This window comes from Clinocottus analis, unplaced genomic scaffold, assembly GCF_023055335.1.
Source record: "Clinocottus analis isolate CAN_PGR_092001 unplaced genomic scaffold, fCliAna1.0.p SCAF_14, whole genome shotgun sequence".
NCBI classification, from domain to species: domain Eukaryota; kingdom Metazoa; phylum Chordata; class Actinopteri; order Perciformes; family Cottidae; genus Clinocottus; species Clinocottus analis.
The window spans coordinates 7,168,701-7,189,828 of record NW_027175865.1 but is presented as its reverse complement, the minus strand read 5'-3'; the positions used below and the strand labels follow the sequence as shown (position 1 = coordinate 7,189,828).

Below are 21,128 nucleotides of genomic sequence, written 5' to 3'. Positions count from 1 at the left end.
AGATAAAAGTCCTTCTACAATGCTGTCAGTATATTTTCTATGACAGTTACCACATTATGTTCCTCAGACATAGCATATAAAGATAACTCAGGCCAGGGTCCAGTTAGATGTTGACTTGGACAACTTGCCTGGTCTGTATCTCTTCACATTGGACAAAGGCCTAAACACAAGTTCTTAACTGGCCTAATTTAATAGAATATGCCCTTTAAATGTCCCTCTGGTCTGTCACTGGCCCAGTAGCAAAGTAACCAAAACACTTTTTTTTTCAAATTCAGCGAATACCTCCTCACGGTCCGCTAGCTAAAAAAAATCCAGTACTCATACACAGCCCTGGCTCCGGAAATGGGAAACAAACAGCGTGACCCTGACCGAGCCACGCGCCATTCCAGCCAATCAGCAACCGGCGGCTCTTGCACAGGACAGAGGAGAAGCCATGGATGTAGAAACAAACAGGCAGTTGAAAAGGAATGGCTACTCTGGAAGGGGGTATTTTGTTGGTTGTTGAGTTCAAATATCAACAATCTTTCTTTCTTGAACAGCTGCAGTGCCTTTAAGAGTTAGTAAGAGAGTTTTGTTCCTTTTACTCTGTTTTACTTCGGTCAGAAACACAGAATCAGTGCCGGCAATAGTTTGTCAGTGATTTCTAATTAGAGCTCTCGGCTGGTATCATTGAACCGACATGTACTGTCGGCAAAGCAGCCAGCTGACAACATCTCATTAGATCCAGTTCAGGCTCCTTCCCTTTCTAGTAGTTTTACGATTCATGGTATTAAACTGCTGCTTCAATTGGACATGGGTTTTATATCATAATATACCTGTGTATCTTGTTATAGTGACAAGTATTTTTTTCTTAAAACAAAGAAGGACGATGTGACGTAATAATGAGAAAACTTTCATTATAACGTGAGAACTACATTGTTTACTTTGTGAGCCTGTTTTGTGTTCTTACAGTAAGAGCAGGCGGAAGCTGTCACAAACTAGCCTGATTGTCCAAGTAAAATAAAAAACAATAGTGAAATTGAAGCATAGTATTAGTAGGCTTCTGACATATGGTTAATACTCCTTGCAGATGCTCACATTAATCACAGTGACCAAAGAAGGTTACTGAGTGCGAGAGTCCTGGGAGGCTTTTCTGTTATTATTCAGCATATAATTCATCATCCAGACCATTGGTGGTTTAAAGGTTAAAGAAGCAGCCTTCTGACTACACAGTATGAAGTGAAAACGCAAACCGAACAGGTAATACAGTATCCACCCCTTAAATGTCAAAAAATGCCCTTGAATAAAGCACTCAAGCCTCATTACCCAAGTGAAGGTGCTTAATGCCCAACAGTCTAAAGTTATACTTAGCAGGCACAGGTGAAAGACTAAATGCAGATTGCTTTGAAACAGCATCTGCGCTCATGAAGCTTTCCTTGAATGAACAACAGTTAACCATAATGCACTTTAGTAAACTGCTTTAGGAGACAGACAGAAGTGAGGTGGAAAAGTATGCTGATGGTGGAGAAACAAATTGCATGTGAATGTCACAATACATATTTTATTTACTTTGCTTTCATTGACCTGCTCATAGTTTCCCCTGTTCTTGATAACTACTCTTTTGTCTTTAACAAATCACAAATTGAGAAACTTTCTCAATCAACACAACTTTCTCTATACGTTGAACAACTCCTTCATGTGCTCTTTCACTCAGAGTCTTTCTGTCTGTCTCTTATATCCATGCGTTATGATGATATAAAGTAGTAGTAAAATAAAGTTGGGATACATACTTTGGTACTCACCAACATAGCGAATTTTGAAGCCTTTCTTGTTTGTGCCATGGTCCGAAGACCAGCGGACCAGGAACTGGTGACCGGAGGTCGTGAGGTTAAAGGGTGCTGGCAGGTCTCCGCTCAGAGTTGCCAGAGTGGGACTGTTGGGTGATGGACCTGTGAGAGATCGAAACAAAGTGAGAGGAAAAAGAGGAGGAAAAAGAAAGAACGAGACAGTTTAAATAAACTGTGATTTGTTCTATTTTGGTACTTTGTATATTTGTAGCTTTAAATGTTTGTCCAGTTTCCCATAAGACCTTAATACCTTTGAGGAAACAGTATCTGTGTGTGTGTGTGTGTGTGTGTGTGTGTGTGTGTGTGTCTGTGTGTGTGTGTGTGTGTGTGTGTCTGTGTGTGTGTGTGTGTGTGTGTGCGCGCGCTCACATAAGGTTCTAAGAAATAATTCACTTCTTATCTGAATTCTAACGATACTGTCAGTGTGTGTGCTTTCGAGAGCTTATGTAAATTTTTTACCATCAAAAATCTCCAACACGTCAAACTCTCTTTCCGTGTGAAAACTTTCAAAGGTTATGGTGACATTGTATCCCTTTTCTACGGTGATGCTCCACGAACACATTTGGAGGTTGGGGTAGCTTTCCGGCCAACCGGGACTCAGGATGACACCTGACGAGTCATATCGCACATCATGCGCAGGGCATTGGACTATGGACAGAAAACAAAGGGAGAAAAAAATGTTAACGTTGAACGAGTCTGCACCATTGTTTTTTCTTAATGTTTTGGACTTAAATTATTTAGAAAAGGAATCAAAAAGACGTCCCGTATTGATGTGTTTACAAACCTTGGCATGTTGGAGGTGCTGCATCCATCTGCAGTCTTTCTCCAAGGCGACATGTTAGAATCTCACTGCCAACCAATGAGAAACCAGGTTGGCATCTGTACCTGATGACGTCACCTGTACGCACATAAAGAGTATGAATTATGACAGTGTCTAGAAAGCGAAATTGAAGCAGCGAGAAGGAAACATCGTGCTTGATCTCTCCTGCAGTCGACTGTCTGTGTCCAATTCACTGCTTTTAGTTGTGATGAATTAATAACATTTTTGTTAATGACTCTCATGCAATTCTACTGGAGTAACATTTCCAATGCAGGACTTGTTAGTTGTAAAGTAGTATTTATGTTGTGGTCTCGCAAGATACAGGATTTTAATACTTCCTCCACTACTATGCAAAGTGGATCATTATGAGATTGAATGTAAAGTGAATTTACAATAAAGTATAGCATGATTTTGGCATGAACTCTGTCTTAAAATGAGCATCAGATGTTAATAAAAAGTATGACATCCATTATGGACAAGGTGATATTAGTTCTCAAGTTGGCTTCCTCTATCATATTGGCATGTCTGGAGGCAGACAGAAAACTCACCGATCTCCAATTCGCCATCTTCCATCAGCATGTCAGCGTTGGTCACTTCTGGAGGAGGCTGGCAAACCCTTAATTGGTAGGCTAGGAGAACAGACACACAACAGAGGTGGGGAGAGAGGACAGAGAGACAACATGAAAGAATGTGAGAGGAAATGTAGTCTGTAAACCAAAGCTCAACAAAGATGGGAGGGGGGGTTTCTACTGTTTAGAAACTAGCAAGAAGTCACCTTTTTAATGTAGATTTCACCTGCACTAATGCGTAAGCTTTCCAGTTGTCTGTGGGTGTAACGACTGGCCCCATGAATCATCTTTAGGAAAACCAACCTGTCGTCTGTTTCATTTCATCTTGCTTGTCTCAGTTTAACTTCACTTTCGAAATGCAGGCGGTCAGGTCAGCAAAGCACAGAATCAAAAACAGACCAGCTACATAGAAACAGCACTGCCTTGAATCATACAAAAAGGAACTGCCTTCACACTCCTGAGCTGAGGGCTGTAATCAATATTACTGCATGACCATAGATCACTCACTAACAGAGAGGGGGAGAGAGAGAAGGGAGGGGGGGGATATAGACAGACAGAAAGAGACAGAGGGGAGGACTAAAGAGAGAGGGAGAAAGGGCTGAGGGCTATAAGTCAGGATGAAATTGACTATGAAAATGAGACCTGCCAATAGTATCTGCTGCTCTCATGCATATCAAAGCCTTGTGGCCTTGTGTGCGTGTCTGAGCATGTGCATGTTTCTGTGTGTGTGTGTGCGTGTGCAGCAACTCCGTGCTGCTCTGCGTAAGAGGAGAGGATCACTGTGAGCAGTCATTGATCTCACTAAGCTTCAAGACCATTTTTTTTATAGCCACTTCCACATTCATGTCGCATTGACTTTCTCAGTCTCCTTTCCATGACAACATTATCCACCAGTGCATGGTCTCCTTCCACGCGTGGAGGCACTGGCATTCAGAACTTTGACCCAGAGATAAATAAATAGACGGACAATGACCTGGATAAACATCTTCAGACAGTGGATTGAAGCTTGCTTTGGCATTTCAAATCAGAACTGCACTTCAGCTGCGGTCTCTGATGCAAACTGTGACATTTGGTTGCGTCACTGAAGGACGTTGAAGAAGACACGTTGAAACTTTGTCTCTTACTTTGACAACCTCCTGCTGAAGAAACTCTGCCGGTGTTGGTGCTTATTCTTACTGTATTTCTCAACACTCAAATCATCTCGATACTATCATATAGGGATTTCCGCTCGCTCTCCTTGTGGTTACCTATTGTACCTCTCACTCTCTTTTTCTTCGTCTTTCTTGTTTTCTTGTTGTGATGTCGAATAAAACAGAAGTGGCAAAACAATGCTCACAACCACTGCCATACATGTCACCCTCTCTCCCTCTGAACCATCCTCCCCTGTCACTCTCTTTCGTGCATCCACCATTAAAGCAGAGATGGGAAATAAACTTTAGGGTACTGTTCCTTAGTGAATGTGACAGCTGACAGTTAAATCCTGCCAACCAAAATTCATTAACAACGTGATATCTGCCTGAAAAAGGAAAGCCTGTTCCAAGAAAAAAAAAAAAAAACTTGACATGTTTTCACTAAAGAGCACTGAGCAGAAACTTTTGAGAAGAAGCGAATAGAAGCTTCACGGGGGAGAGGGCGGGAGATATGCACACATATGACTGAATGTGTTGTGAAGGGTAAAAAGCGTGAGACTCATTAGAAGCCATTCTGTCAAATCAAGCCTTTATCTCAAAAATGCTAATTTTCAGGAACCTTCTGACGACGATGAGAAATAAAAGCAGCATTTCTTGGCTGAGTGGTAAAAACCTTGCATGGCCTAAATAAAACGTTTTGTTCATTATTTTTTTGTTTGATGATAATGCATTATGATGGCTTTTAAGACATGAGGTTCATCTGCAACTATTCTTCCCCGCTATCTTTTTGTTTATGATTAAATTGTTGAGATTTCCACATTACTGCAAACACTAAACAGTACACAAATTGTAATGAAGGGGCACAGCATCTAAAGCTGAGACAAACTCTTAATTATAAACAGCGGAGATAACAAACAACCCTGCTCCTAACTGTGATATGTTTCTTACATGTATGCAAGTTACTGTATAACACAATAAAATACATTATCAGTTGGATAGTGTGCACATTTTAGCCATTATTTGAAATAATTGAGTGTATATGGTCAGCACAAAAAAGTATGATGAGTCATAGAAAAGAGGTAAAATCATGGAGTTAAATGTTTCCACCTGACAGTGGATGGATACAGAATGAAAGGCCAAAGAGTCTAAAGATTGAAGTTTGCAGGCAGACAGGCGGAACAGGAAAAGAGACAATTGCCATTGGGGGGTTCAGGGTTTTCATCTTAAACTGCAGTTTAGAAACAAAAGGAAATCAAAGTGCACTGAAGGACCACAGCAAAAAGATTGAAATGAAATGAAAAGTTGAATGGCATAGACAGTTTTGACATGGAGAAAGAGCAGCTCAAGACCAGCAAAAATACAATCTCCACAACGCTTTGGAGGGAAGACTTTATGTGAACATCTTCCCTCTTATAATTTTTATATTATTTTCTTGTAAAAATATGACTTTTGAATGGTGACTTATTTACATGATGACTACTAATTAAAACAAATAAATGAAAGAAGTGTTAATATCGCAATGTGTATTTATCTATAGATTGTGTCAGGTTTTTCTTTTCTGATTTAAAGTAATTTCAGTATTTATAACATAATTATCTTGAACAAAGATAATTGGAACTGGAGACAAACAGCGGTGACAATAAAAGGTTGCTGTTTAATCACAGGCTAATAAACTTTTCAGTGATTTTTTTTTTTCCTTCTTTGTGACAAACCAACTTTGGACTACTTTCTTTTCCCGACAAAAGAAAAGCTCCTGCTAAATACCCCCCAAAAATGCAAACAAAGAAAGATTGAACACTCTGCTCACCAACAGTACAGTGTGTCTACTGTTTAGCATTCAGATGTTCATAGTCTAAACTTTTGGTCACTTAGAGTTTTGCAATTATTGTTTTCTTTGTGCAAAGCTACTTTTCCTTATAACAACAGAGACATTTATAAATTGCTTATGGCAATGGCAAATATTTTTTCTTTCTCTTGCATTGATCACTAATCTAAAGGATTAATTGCTATCATTTACAGTTATTGGTTATACATGTAACAGTAGTAGTGGCATTAAAATCTACGTACACTAAAAGATGTAATCATATTGACAAAAGCTGTGAAATGTAGCCATGATTATGAAAACCATCAATAGCACCAATGTGACTAATATATTATTTCTGTGGTCAATGTGACCAAGATGGCCGCTTCAATCAGAGTGAAAACTTCCAGTGACAGACCAAAACTTTGTGAGTCAGAATAAGTCAAAGGAAGCAGGTCTGAGTGGAACGTAATGATGATGAAGTTGAAGAGAGTCGGACACAAGAACAAACAGATCGATGCCATCACTGCAGCTGCAACTAATGATAACATGATAGGTTTCCTGCTACTTCGGGACAACAAAACCACCTGCAGAGGATGTTAATGGAAATATAGTATTCTAAGTGAATAAACTCAATTAAATGTTTCTATCACTAGCTCTGTGACAAAATGAATTATGTCGCTTGTGTCTCACCGTGGTAGCTTAAGACAAAGAAGCCGGCTCCGGAGAAGTCAGAGTGGAATTTGATGAGGATGATGTTGGAAGTTGAGTAGACAGACTCCAAAGCTGTGTTCCCACTAAACTGGCCAATCTGAGGAGATGATTGGTCTGGACCATCCCTACAAAGAAGCAAAAAAAGACACACACGCGTAGAGAAATCTTGTGTTACAAAGGGGGTGCTCAGTGACTAAATATCCATAAGCGAGTAGACGTGGTCTTTCTTTATAGAACAATGGGGAAGAAAAGTCAACCTAAAACACAATTCGAGTAAGTTATTGCCGTCATCTCTGACAGTTAAATAGCTACTTGTTACCAAGAAATGGTTTCTCCGAGGCTACAAACAAAGATAGAGGAGACTTTACGACATTGATGAGGCAAAACCTGGAGCTGCTCCATTGACTGTGAATGGAGTCGGACATTGTGTGACAAAGTGCCGGCGCCCAGAGTGATTGTGCATGGCTGTGGGCTCATCTTCCCTCTCCAAACAATCCTAACAACAATGTCACGAAGATCATTTAGACATAAAACCTGCACAAACTCAGATTCCGCCGTACTTACAGAAGAGTGGCTCCTTTTTCTTTCTTGACGACAACACATTTCAAAGTCCTGGCTCCCTTATTCTTGCTTTGGGACGCTCAAGTTCATAAATATTGATTGAAATGTCGTCAGTTCATAAGAATAACAAATGGTAGCCCTGTTCTAGACTTGGCTTTAGTTTACCCACTAATATTGGCCTGGCATTTGTGAAAAGTTACACAATTACCACAGAAGGCAGACAGGAAGATATCTGTCAACTTGCAGGTCAGGCTCCCTGTGCAATGTCGTGAGCATATTTCACCCTTAATGGCTGACCCACCAGCTGTCAGACTGGAACTAACCAGGGGGCTCATTATCAGTGATTAAAAAGTATCATCATGAAGCTAAATGGACTGATTATTTCCTGGTGTTAAGTGTTTTTGGATGAGGCCAATTATACCTGTCAGGTTACGTAAGGAATCATCCCCTGCGCTGATTCACACTGAGTGGTTCAGAGAGCTTTCATTCGCTGCTTTCCAGTGATGATTATTGCTGACGCTAACGCACACTAACACTTATGAGCACATCGTGGCGACGTATAGAGCACAGAGAAGGCTTTGGTGTGTGAAGTAGCACAAGGTAACACCCTGTGACATGTATTATAATGCTGATAATGGAATCCTGCTGTAAGCCTCCCAGTATGAGACCAATTAGCAGACTAACTGACTGGCAGGTCGGCCGGCTCTGGACTAAGAAGACCGCTGTGAAAATCACACCTTTACCACTGACACTGTGCTCTCTACAGGGAGCCAACTTTGTGGCTGTGTGACTGAGATTGTGAGTTGTTCACTGCGTGTTTGCGTGTGATTGCTGTCTTCTCTTTGTCCACCATTTCCAACTGACACCGGGGTCAGGAACACGCTGTGCGACCAATTCATGGAATTCACAGGGTTGTCCGTGGGTGGACAGCACCTGGCTCAGCAGTATGGTGGTGTGGCACAGGCAGGCTGCATATAGTACATCCACGCAGTGAAGGGATTTAAACAACCCTCATCACTTTGTTGTGGAAAACATGTTGGACTTTCATTATATTTGAAGCAACTACAACGCTGTGCAGCTAAAAAGAAGCAGTTCTCTAATGTCAAATGTGTTTGAATACAATATGATGGTTCATATGTTTCGGTTTTTCACAATCTAGTAGCGTGGAACTGATTGATTGTTGAAATTAAGTAAAAATGTCAAACATTCTCTAGGTTGAGGAGGATTCAATTATTCCTTATTATATAGTAAGTGGTAAATAGAGTGGGAAAGCGCTTTTCTAGTTTCTACCACTTAAAACACTTTTATAACACATGTCATTCACCTCCATTCCTACACTATGGGCTACAATGTAAGGTTCCATCAGCCCATCAGGACTATCATATGCGGGTGTCAAGCCCAAGGACACACCGATTGGGACTAGCGGAGCCGGGGATTGAACCACCGGTGCTCTGTTTGAAGAATGATTACCACTGATAAACTCTATAACTGAGCCACAGTCGCCCACTCAATATAGTGTATTCGTATTATTTGGCTCTTGGATCATTGGTCGGACAATACAAATAATCTGAGGATGGCTCATGGAAATGAAAAAGGACAAATAGACAACTAATCAAATGTCAAAGGCTTAAGTTAGCTAATAATTTGTAGGGGGGGGATTCAAGATTTATGGAACGTTTAAAAATAACAAGCGATAGTGCAACAGACAGATGACTAATCTTTAATTGCATCTGTTGTTAACTGTTGATTGACTGAAATTGTTTCAACTTAGTGATGACAACATGTCATAGTAATGCTTCTGCAGCATGCTGTTAACTTGACAGAGGTTGGGGCCAGACATTACCTTTGGATTTATTTGCATCTAATTTAAAACCTCCTGAAGTAAAGTTTTTCCAAAGGGAAGCCAAACTTAAGTGAAGACATTGGAAGTGACCTCAGGTCCCCTGGTGAGATAATTTATTCAGGGAGAATAAGGACTGTTTTTAGCTTCCAGTGTTACATTTATTAGTGTATTGGTCCTTCTCTGGAGAAAGAAGACGATTAAAGTAATGCTTTGATATAGTCGGTGTTGGACACTTGTGGGTTATCCAGGTACGTGTCAGGAATAGGTGCACTGTGCTGTACTTTCTAAATAGATAACAGAGTTGTATTGTTATAATAAGTTTAAAGAGCTTCCTAAAAGCTGTGGAAACAGCCAAACCTGAAAATCTGGAAGGTTGACAGAGCTTACATCATGACAGACTAACAAAAAGTACAAGACAGACATTTGGTCCTTCTGTGTTAGTCTAAAAATACAGGGAAATGTATCAGCAGCAAACCACGTTTCACACTGCGGTTGTTGTGTTGTTTCCTGTCTCGCCCTGCCTCTCCATGTCTGTATGCCAGGTGACGTTCCTAAACTGTTGATGCTGCACCCTGCCGTCTATTTATAGGAAACAAGCTGTAGCTATAGAGAAGGGCAGCAACATGGCAATGATAGAAATAGATTGTACAGCCTAATTATGGTTCTGCTTCCGCCGTGCACCTGCAGATAACGATGTAACAGGGTATCTAAGCACTGTTTAAACGTGGTGCATTGACAAAATGTCTGCTGTGGCCAATGGCTGCACTCCCCTCAGAAGAATAATGGAGAGAAGTCAAGGCTGTGCAGGGGGTGAGAGAAAGATGAGTTGTATATTACATATAGGGCCAACTGAGACTTGGAGATATCGTGAGGTGCTGAGGGAAGGGAAGAGAGACGTATGGGTAAAGAGAGACGGTTAAAACATGACAAGAAGGAATTTATGTCAGAGGAGCTTTATATTCAAGGAGTGATGTCTGTAGTCATAGTAACCCTTGCAAGAATTTTAGCCAATTAGAGGCCAGCTCTGAAGAGATGTTAAAGAGCATGACATCCTGTGTGAGAGAGATGGTGTGGAGCAGAAGTTCTACACATATGTATTACAAATTAGAGTCAACTCAAGTGAAATACAGTTTGATGAAGCAATAGCTCACACTGAGAATAAACGTTTTTAGTTAAGACGTGCAGTAAAGATGTGGAAAAACAAAGTAAATTAAATAAACACTTACCAGACGGTAATGTAGTCATATATGGGCTCAGTGCTCAGTACAGTAAAGTTGATGTAAATGCCGTGTCCAGGAGGAACTCTCACACTCCACACGCAGTCCTGGAAGTTGGGATATTCCTCGGGGTGACCAGGGGAGTAAATGGTTCCATTTAAGGATGTTATGTTGCCACCACAGAGAGCTGTGAGACAGAATATTAACAACATTACACTTAATAAATTACCAGCAAATTAGTATTACCATTGTGAAGCTTTAGTAATTATCTGGATGACTGAGAGAGAACACGTCTCTCTTAGTCACGTAATGACCACTGGATAACACCTTAATACCTTTAATAAATTGTCATTACAGTTTTATTTCAGTTCTGCAGCACAGGTATTCCTCGGGAGTGCAGATGTTACTCATCAGGGGTGTGATGTTAGAGTGGATGAGAGCTTTGAGACGGAATATTTACAGTTTTCTAAATTAAGGGTCTTTGAATGAGAGTTAGTGCTGTAAAGTCTAGCCGTAAAATAAAGAATAAAGAATACAAATTGGATCATTGTGCAGTTACTTGTCATAAAGTTAGAATAATACCATTTAATGATATGAATTCATGGCTGAAAATGTATAATAACAATGTGCCGGACACTTCTCTGTTGTCCTCCTGATTTATTCTATAATCCCTTTTAATTATTGTTCTCTCATTCATTCAATTTACAAAGGAACATATTTATTTTTTGTCCTGACTTTCAAGTTGTATCCGCTTGTAATTGCTTCATAATTTTTTTTCTTCTTCCATTTTGCTCTCAGCATAAAACTTAATATCAACTGGTTATACTGTAGAAATATAAAAGAACATAATGTGCTTCATTTTAGATTTTTTCAGAACAGTTTTGGTAGGTGTGAATAATACACTGTATAGGTTAAATGGTCAGCTTGGAGTACAATACATCGGTTTTAAATGGAATAGTGCTTTGACAATGTGAGGAAAGCAAAAATGCATCCATCAGTATTCACAAAAGATAAAGAAAGAACTGTTTACCACCAATGTATATACATTATTTCACTTTTGCTTTGTATCTGGGTACATGATGGTACCATGTTGCGAACCGCATGTCAAACATAAATAATATCTGTCGAAGTGATATATGCGTGACCAACACAGTCTGTATTCCCTTCTCAATACAGGAAGGGAAATTTCACGTCAAGCTGTAAACATATGGAACCCATGTCTTCTGACATCGTACCAGGTGCCTTCTGTACGGTCAGTATTACCTTCACATCGTGGTAGTGGGTGATTCCAGTTCCTGCTGATCCCATGTAAACATGTGAGAGAAGCCTCTCCGATCAGAGAATATCCAGGCAGACATTCAAACGACACCGTCATCCCGACACTGAAATCTGTGCCAATCACAATGCCGTTTCGAAAAGGCCGAGGGTCTGGGCAACTCTGGAGCTGGTAGGCTGATAGAGACAAAAACCCATGTTCGTCAAGATGAATAGTCAAATTTAGAAAAACTAAAACCTACTTATTCATAGAGAGGCCAAGCATACATATATTCTACCACGAGATATATAAGTCAGTCTATATTATAGAAGACTATCTCATAATTCTTCTGGTTTAAGATGACCTACTGCAATCTGCAGCCAAAACCACAAAAGAACACTGACATGTAAAATGATGGAGAGCTACAACAAAGATACCAGCTGTAGGCTTCGAGATAAAAACGAACAATGCAAACTTTTTGAAAAGGGTATCATGCACCAAAGAAGCTGTTAGTTGTTCTTTTAAGGTCACCAAATACTCTCAAATTGAATCTGACAGTTTTAGTCACGGTGACTTTTCACAGCCAAAGTCACAAGTGACAAGAGTGACTGAAGAAAGACGAGTGATCGAGAAAGACGAACATTGGTAGAAATATTAGCTGTGGAAATAGTATAACTGCCTGTGTTCACATTTCTTTTCCTGTTTCTAAAACACTTTGGCAGTGTCCATGTCATAAAATAAGAGGTAGTATTTGTCAGCCACTATAATTTACACATTAATGGAATCAATCATAACAGGTTTGGGCTACCTACAACATTTGCTATAATAAATATATATCACTGCTCAAAACCCTTTTAGTGTCAGATAGAACACGTGCAAAACTGAACTCATTACTGAAATTAATCTCAAAAAGGGCCGGGAGATGTAATGTAAGAGCTTCAGAAGTCAAGAAACATTTGTATTGTTGACGTCTGAAAAAGTACGTCATTTTGTGATACGCCGCTCGTGAGAAATAAAGTAGAAGGAGTAATGAAGTCTAAACACCGGGTTTCCACACTTTATCACTGTGTTCAGCAAAGAAAAAGCAGAGTGAGACATCTGCTTTTGTTTTCTTTACTTAGCAGGTGATCAGTGTACACAAGATGTTGGAGAGTAGCGTGTAGAGACACAACATGTACCTTGATATGTGGAGTGGAACCCGGGCTTGTTTTGTGAATAATCACTGTGGAAGAAGAAGCTGGTCTGGTGGGTGGTGCTGAACAGAGGCTTGGGGAGGACTGGACCGCTGAACCGGTCAATGACCGTGCCCGTCTCCAGCGTTCCACTGCGTATCTCTAAGTAATCGTGGATCGCTTCAGTGGAGAAGTTCAGGAACTGGAGATGGATACCTGAGAAAGGTTTTGACATTTGAAGCGATTATCAAAACTTGACTGACAGAGAGGCCGGCAATAAAAGCATTTGTAGATGCTTCACCTGCAGACACTCATCAGAGATGTGGTTAAAGGCCACCAACTCTGATTGAGCGCATGAGTGAGTGAGTAATTGAATAGATCAATCAATAAAAAACATAGCCGACAACAAGCTGTGTGAAGAAGGGGACATTAAACAGATACACAGTAAAACGGAGAAAGAAGAACATGCATGCACGCACACACGCACACACACACACACACACACACCTACACACACACACCGTTTCTTACTGAAGTTCAAAGTTGACGGTGTATCTTACCGAAGCCGACAGGTAAATTGACTGTCCATGTGCAGTCTAATCCACTCGGGTAGTTGCCGGGAAAACCTGGACTTAGAATCACTCCACTTACATCTGTCATAGACCCCCCACACTGGGCTGGAGACACACAAAGACACACACACGTAATGCAGAAAGGGAGGGGAAAAAGGGCAACAGTGGTTCATTGTCAAAATCCACACATCACGGAGTAAAGCAGACAGAGAGTACTTCTTTTAAAATGCTGCTATAGAATGAACACATGAGTCTCTTCAACCTGACAGTTTGCATCATTTTGAATAACACATTCATATTCTGAGTCATTAATGAATACCCTTCTTGACTAAATTACCATTGTGCAAATAGATGTGTGTCCAGGGCTTGTTCCCTCCAGTTTGCCTCAGTGCATGCTGATGCTTTGGCACACACTCTGCATGCTTATGACAGACTCTGACTTAGCTTTGCATCAGTTTAAAAGCTTAATCATATTCTGCACAGAATACTAAATAATCAGCTCATCACGGAAAGCAAATTGATCAAACGGCTTATTTTCCAGAGAGTCATAGGAAGGAAATGGAGACTCATTGCATCATTTCTGCGGCACTGCACTTTTGCACATATCTCAGTACATCCAGGCTGCCATCGTGTATACGTGTGTGCATCTACGTTTTGTATATGACACCTACCAAGACACAGTGGCACAGGGTAGTTCCATCTTCTGACAGGTCCAGGCATGCAGGTGATATGGGCATTACCCTAGAAATATAAAAGCAACCACAATATATTACGGTATCAATGAACAGTTAGCATTTCCACAAATAATACAAAATTCACAAGAAATTCAGGTTCAGAAGTGTTTATGTATCTGCTCTCCAGTGATCTGTATTAATACTGTAGAGCTGTATTAATGCAGCGCTGTATATTAAGCGTGAGGAAGGCAAACCTCCATTTGAGCCGTATACAGTAAATTGGGCAGACCACACCAGGCATACATTATTCAAGAGTTTTGCAAACCACACCAGAGTTGTATGTTTAGTAAGAGCCGAGAAAACCACCCGAGAGCGGTGGTTTCCTTCTGATTCATAGTTTAAATAGTTCTTGGTTTGTGCACCCAGGGGATAAAAAGAGTGAATAGCGACACTTCAGAAAAGCTGAGCAGCCTTTAATGATCTCACATACATATATGGCTTTGGTTTTGCATTAAAAAACTTCAATTTGTAGTTATCCGTATTTATGAAATGGCTGTCATCCAGTTCTGTATGAATCTGTGCAGAAAGACTAACAGGTTGTGTTTTTACCTGAAGAGCGTATCCTTGTTCACATGAAAATTGCACTACGTCGCCCACCATAAATCTGTCTCCTTGTCTTATTCCATAACTTGGTGTCTGAGGCTCTGGACATGACTCCAGACCAATAGCTGAAGAGAAGAGTGATAGATACATGGTTATACAGTCTTCACTCCTCAGAATATGTAGACGCACATACTGTATATAGCATATGTCACAGATAAAGCTGTCTACTAAACAGATATGTTACCTGTATATTCCAGGTGAAAACCAGCAGCTGAGACACTGATATCAGAGGTGAAGCTGAGATAGAGGTTGTTGGATGTACTATTCAAGAGAGGGGGGATGGTTGTGCCTAAAACCAAGGAGAGAGGAAGAGGACCATCACATTTTTTTCCTCCATTTTCCAACTGCGGCTTGAAAGCAAAGGATCTTAGTTATCTGACAGCAAAGGAAACAACAAAGACCTCCCAAACCTCTATTTTCCCTTTTTTTTTGGTTTTGTTTGTGAAGTGTTCTCGAAGGAGGGAGAAGGGAATTACTTTTATACGAGACATCTGTTTTATTTGAAACCACTTTATAAATGTTGGCTTGACCTACTTAGTGCGGCAAGGGAAAAGTACAAAGTAAAAAACGGATACGGCACTACTGAAGCAGAGCTGGCACCGTGCAACAGTGTGATTCTGTTAGGGTCCTAGATGATGCACTTTAATGTAAAGGAAAATTAAAACACAACCTCCTTGTCAGTGACAATGTCATTGTCTTGCTTGAAGATGCAGTAGTGGTAAACGTGTCTTCTAAAAATATCCACCTGTGGAGCTTTAACGTTTTCTCAGAGGCCATTGAGCTTCTTTTGTCTTGCATGTAGTGCTTTGCTCCGAGGCAGGTGTGTCAGCCGACTCATCAAAGTTAAAGAGACATTCCTCTCAATGAACAGTGAATTAGGCCAATGGATGTTATTGGTTGCCTGTTGTGAGGGGAATTAATGAGCAGATCTTTGAACAGTCTGCGGCCCCCCTGCTGGTCGTATTTATTTTCCAGAGAAAATCATATTCATTAACATAATGGAAAATAAAAAAAATAGTTTGACTCAATAATGAATGATGATGAATAATGAACTGCATGATTTTAACCATTACAGTTATTTTGTGGACACATGCCAATATTATTTAGCAGTTGTAGCACCCTGCATGTATTTATAATAATTTAATTTATAATTATGACTTTATATATGGAAATTGAGTCCTTTCATTTCATTGCCAACTTAATATTTTCTCATCCAGTTTTCCATACAGATGTCAAGCCTTCCATAGATTATTTAACACAAGTAGCAGATAATCACACTCGGCTTCGCTAAAAGCAGTATTAGTATCCCCAGAAGATACTGACTCCCCCCTCGGACGGCTGCTTGAATTACACGGGTGAACGAGTCGAGAGCAACTGAATACATGTTTTGGTTGAATATGAGTTGCTGGAGCACAAGGACCTCCATTGTGTATATTATTGTTATTACTGTTAGGAAAAGACGAAAAGAGAACCGCAAGTTTGAGTGAAATACACAAGACTCATTTCTAAATAAAACATTACAAAATAAAACTTGCTATTATGAATCATAGTCAAACACACCATAAATGATCATGAGTTGTTTGCACCTCAAGATGTGGCTAATGACATATTTTGGGAGCAGTAATACATGTGAATAATGCTATTGTTTTTGGTGTTCGACACCTCAAGTTATAGTTTGTTGGGGAATATTTATTTCCAGTCGAGAATTAGAGCGTAAGAGGATCAATTAGCTATGCGACAAAACATTTTCACATGTCTTGCAAGGAAGTGCAGATAAAACAAGCAGGTGTCATCGGATGTGTTCTTTTGCTCCGGCTGAGACTCAGAATGGGACCAGTTTAGCTCTGATTGCAGGCTCAGCAGGGGGCCACATGGCCAGCATCTTGTCTTACTCAAAACATCATGACAACATGCAATGTTCTTCTTTGTCATGGTATATTATACTATCAAGCTATATTTACTGTGACACAGACAACGGAGTTCTTGTTCTTCACTACATTTTGTGATGGAGAGTAGCTTTAGTTGCTTAAAAAAAAGGTCTGTCTTGACAAAAAATATTTTTCCTATCAGTTAATCCAAATAAACAATTACATATTACTTTTTGGCACAAATGGCAATTAGTGACGTTTTGAGTAACACATAAAAATACTAAAATGATAGTTTACCAGAGTAGCTGCCCAGTCTTGGCGCATGGTTGTCAGCACCATCGTAAAAATCCAAAGAGTCCCAGTTATGCTCAGTGGCAAAACTCACAACTTGGATCTGGAGAGACAGATATAGAGGCCGAAAAATACACAATTTGTAAGAAAGAAAAGCATTTAAAAAAGTCATTAAACTGAATCTGATACAATGGTAATAGTTACTTCTATTAACAATTTCAAAAAGAAAGTAAAACACATGATGTTTGTCAATCTGTGAAGCAACATAAACGGAGATGTGAGACACAGCTTTACTTGTACTGCTGTGAGGTGTCTATCAAATATCTGTGACTGACTCCACTTTTTGTCAGAGGCATCTTTGCCTTTGTATTTGTCCGTGAAAGCAGTTTAGCTTACACACATTCAGGCATTATCTCTCACGATTAGATCCTATCTAGGTAGCTCGGGATGGTACCGCTCCCACAAACTATCCATCCATTCATCCCTCTAATAATATCTTATCTTCCTTAACGTCCTGCCTGCTCAGCTTTCAAGCCAATGATACATAAGGTCAGCCAGAAGGCAGCGTGTGACAGGTGCTACCTGTATTCCAGCCCCCTCTGGAACGGAGACCTTCCACACGCAGTCCTGATTGTTGTCGTAGGGCTCTGGATATCCAGGCGATAGGATGGTCCCGCGTCGAAAGTTCAACACCCCCCCACAGGGAACTGGGGGAGAACAGAACGGAGAGGCAGAGGTTAAAACAACACCTTTTCTGCAAGTAAGAGAGAAAGTCTGCTGTGCCATCTCTTCCTCTGCAGAGGAGGAGACCAACGGGCCTGAGGCCTGGGTGACTGCTTTGCCAGAGTTAGGTTTATGATCTGGCCACTTTGAAATGTTATCTGCATTTTATTTTTCTTTTATGGGAATTTCACAGAACATACTTAGCTAATGCTTATTTAACAAGTAGTAACTACCTGACTGAATCACAAATTGCATTAAAACACATATATAAAATGCACATCGAAATCATTGCATGTATAAATAAATGCATGAATTACATTTCAGTCTTTTTTTTGGATCATTTACTAACACTTTATAAATGATCTTAGTAATCATCTATAAGTCTTTAACACTTTACAAATGGGAATCCTTAATTTATAAAGTATGAAAACCCGAGCTTATTAATCAAGAATGAAACATTTATAACGGTTTATGAATTGCATACAAATGAGTTACTAATGAGTGTTCATGTTGGAATAATGCTTTAAAAATGATGAATTCAGTGTTTATTCATGCTTTACTAATGCTGAAGAGTGTGTACTTAGTATAAAGTGCTGTTCTGGCTTTTCTGACAACTTGGATTCATATTTACCTATGCATGTTGGCAAGGTGTCATTCCATTGTGCCAAGTTTTCAGGTATACTCTCACACCGTATGGCAGTGGAGCCATGCAGGACATAACCAGGGTTGCACTCAAACTGCACCATCGAGCCAACCGCAAAGTCGTTACCGAGCCGCTTTCCAAAGCGCGGCTCCGGCACTGAACTGCACTGGGTGGAGCTGGTCCTCGGAACAGCTGCAGAAAAAAGGAAGACGTCACAATTTTTTCATGAAAAACAACAAAATCATTTACCGTCTCAATGTGCCCTTTGTGGTTAAATAGAACTACAATAAAATAAAACATTAAATATTAAATACAAAAATAATGCATGTACAAAAAATAAAACAGTCCTTGTAAAATGTGAAATAACTACTTTGGCTACTTGTGATCGGCTGACCTTGGTAGACAAAGTGAAATCCTTTAGCGGTTTCTGGTCCCACCGTGGTAAACTTGATTGTGATCTGGTTTGCCGTACTGAGAGGTAGCGACTCACCTGGGGAGTCAAAGAGAGACAATATCAGAATAAAGGTAAATGTCCAGGGTTCAGATTGTCCATCTGTTCATCCATCTACCCATCTGTTGATCCTTACCAGAGTGGGACCCTGAGAGAGAAGACAGCAGCGTGTTTTGTTGAGTTGGTCCATCGTAGATTTCCACCACATCATTTAGAGACGTCTGGAACAACACAAACTGTCCAAAGAGGACTGGAGACAAAACGGGGGGAAAAACAAATCAAGAGATGAGTTAACCACACTTCAATACTGGCAAATCATTATTCCATGCCACCTTCCAGTGATAAACTTAACCTAATTTAAATTGTATTAAGCTGCAGTGTCAACCTCTTTGTGATGCCAAATATTGGCAGAAAATTACATATCAAAACCCTTCACAGTCAAAACATCACCGTTTTATCATCATGTGCCAAAACCACCTCCCACACATACACTCCAAGTCCAGGGTCGGGTGTATCGGTGTTGTCAGCAAGTGTGGAGTGTTGGTATCGGCAAAAACGATATGTCAGCAGGGCAAGATGTTTTTCTGTCTGTCGTCTCGACAGTATTTCGAGCAGGTAGAGTGAAAGAAAGGGAAACAGTATGTGGTAACCTGTCAAACTCATGTACCTTAACCCATGTTTTCCTCTGTTTCAGTATGATGGAAGGTAAAACGACTGCTGCAGGACAGTGGACATGAACCATGACTAAACCTTGGATTTTACTGTGCAGCCAGTGGCAGGCAGCAGCAGAGGGACCACTGGAAGCCTCATTTCTTGCACAACTCTCTCTGTCTTCGTTGTTTCATGTGTCTTCAAAATAATCAAACATTACCTGAAAGGAATAACACCCCCAGAGGACTGTTTATATGTTAACTACCGGTATGTCATCTGGTTTTACTAAATGAAGAATCAAAAAGAGATAATTTTTGATGAACTGAAGTACTGAAAAGACATCGTGGAGTAATGTCGACCCGAGACGAGCATGAAGTTGCCCTCACTCTGTATGTGTTTTGTGCACATAGACGGGCCACTAGCTATCCGCCGCTTCTCTGCTACCCCGCTCAGACCGTGGTTACCGCGGATAGAATGTAAGAGGTTCTGATTGCGGCTGAAACAAAGTATTCTTTGAGAACTCAAGGGAACAAGAGGTGAGCAATTGTTATATAAATTCATATTTTGAGGGTGTAGTATTCCTTGAAGAAACACATCTGTATGTCGAAATAAAAATGTGCAGCTCAAGGGAAAACTATTCTTTAGGATGAATCACAGGATTTGTTTGAGTCTGAGCTGTTTCTCTCTGTGGAGTTCTGTCATAGCATGATCCACATTTATTTATCCACATTGCTCTGACTCACAAAAGATATCTGTTTATATAATATTATATCAAATACCATTTTGTGTGAAATTACACATGAAAAAGTGTTGGATAAGAATCTGACAATAAGTGTCAAGAAAGAGGAATGTGGACCTAACCTCTTGTACTCTTGTGCACGGCCATACATTGAGATGTGTGGAAGGGAATGCTGTTGAGCGGTCATGAAAAATTACAAGATTCTGACCGACAGCAGGAAGACTTAAAAGCACCCAGCGTGTATAGATTTAAAGCAAACAAGCGTGATTAAGGTTTCCATCTTGCCCCGCTGTAACATTGACAGGCTGCAAGGCAGGTGGAATACACAGCTGAAACCGTTTCCGAACGAAACAGGTTTCCGGCAAGGGGACGCGAGTGAATCAACATTCACACAAAGACTCAGAAAGCATTAGCACACACAGGGCATAGCTTTCACGCTGTGAAAATATCACAGCGGATTTTCCTCACACTGAGATAACAAAAAAGAACAATATATACATACTAACATACAAAGACGCACACCATCAAAGCCCCCTCCCCCCTCACCCACCACTCAACACACACATACACACACACACACACACACACACACAGATAAGTGATCACAGCAGGGCCGGCCCACACTGTGTTCACCACAGGGCTCGTTGGGAGTGAAATCCCTCTGCAGTCACGCACACCTGGTAGATCGGTTCAGTCGTCTGGGGTGTAACATTTTCCAGAGAAGTTCAAGTCAATCCACTGGACATGTTATCAGATGGTTGAAGAGTTCCACTGATCATTTGATCGGCTTCAGCATCAGCTCTTGACATGAAATGGAGAAAACCTGGGCATCGATCCCTGTGGAGCTGCCGTGCCTCCCGATGAGCTGCTGGAGTGGGCGTCCTCAGCCACCTCCTCATTCAACAGGAGGTAACGCTAAGGGAGTTCCACCTGGTCTTACAACTT

The 21,128-nt window shown here is 40.5% G+C and overlaps 1 protein-coding gene across 5 annotated transcripts in view; it reads right to left on the bottom strand.

The window, feature by feature from the left end:
- The window catches only part of csmd3b (CUB and Sushi multiple domains 3b), a 297,260-nt gene that overhangs the window by 33,287 nt on the left and 242,845 nt on the right, over positions 1-21,128 (bottom strand). For 3 of the 5 annotated variants that reach the window (XM_068575849.1, XM_068575850.1, XM_068575853.1), the window contains exons 34-50: positions 18,930-19,043; positions 18,737-18,832; positions 18,331-18,534; positions 17,559-17,683; positions 16,983-17,079; positions 15,002-15,106; positions 14,764-14,882; positions 14,152-14,221; positions 13,469-13,585; positions 12,915-13,124; positions 11,745-11,933; positions 10,491-10,668; positions 6,840-6,985; positions 3,195-3,275; positions 2,611-2,724; positions 2,286-2,474; positions 1,770-1,928 (exon numbers count right to left, since the gene is read on the bottom strand). In XM_068575849.1, coding sequence (XP_068431950.1) covers positions 1,770-1,928; positions 2,286-2,474; positions 2,611-2,724; positions 3,195-3,275; positions 6,840-6,985; positions 10,491-10,668; positions 11,745-11,933; positions 12,915-13,124; positions 13,469-13,585; positions 14,152-14,221; positions 14,764-14,882; positions 15,002-15,106; positions 16,983-17,079; positions 17,559-17,683; positions 18,331-18,534; positions 18,737-18,832; positions 18,930-19,043 — 2,313 coding nt within the window. The remainder of the gene's footprint in view (positions 1-1,769; positions 1,929-2,285; positions 2,475-2,610; positions 2,725-3,194; positions 3,276-6,839; positions 6,986-10,490; positions 10,669-11,744; positions 11,934-12,914; positions 13,125-13,468; positions 13,586-14,151; positions 14,222-14,763; positions 14,883-15,001; positions 15,107-16,982; positions 17,080-17,558; positions 17,684-18,330; positions 18,535-18,736; positions 18,833-18,929; positions 19,044-21,128) is intronic. The other 2 variants (XM_068575851.1, XM_068575852.1) reach the window with 1 other exon arrangement.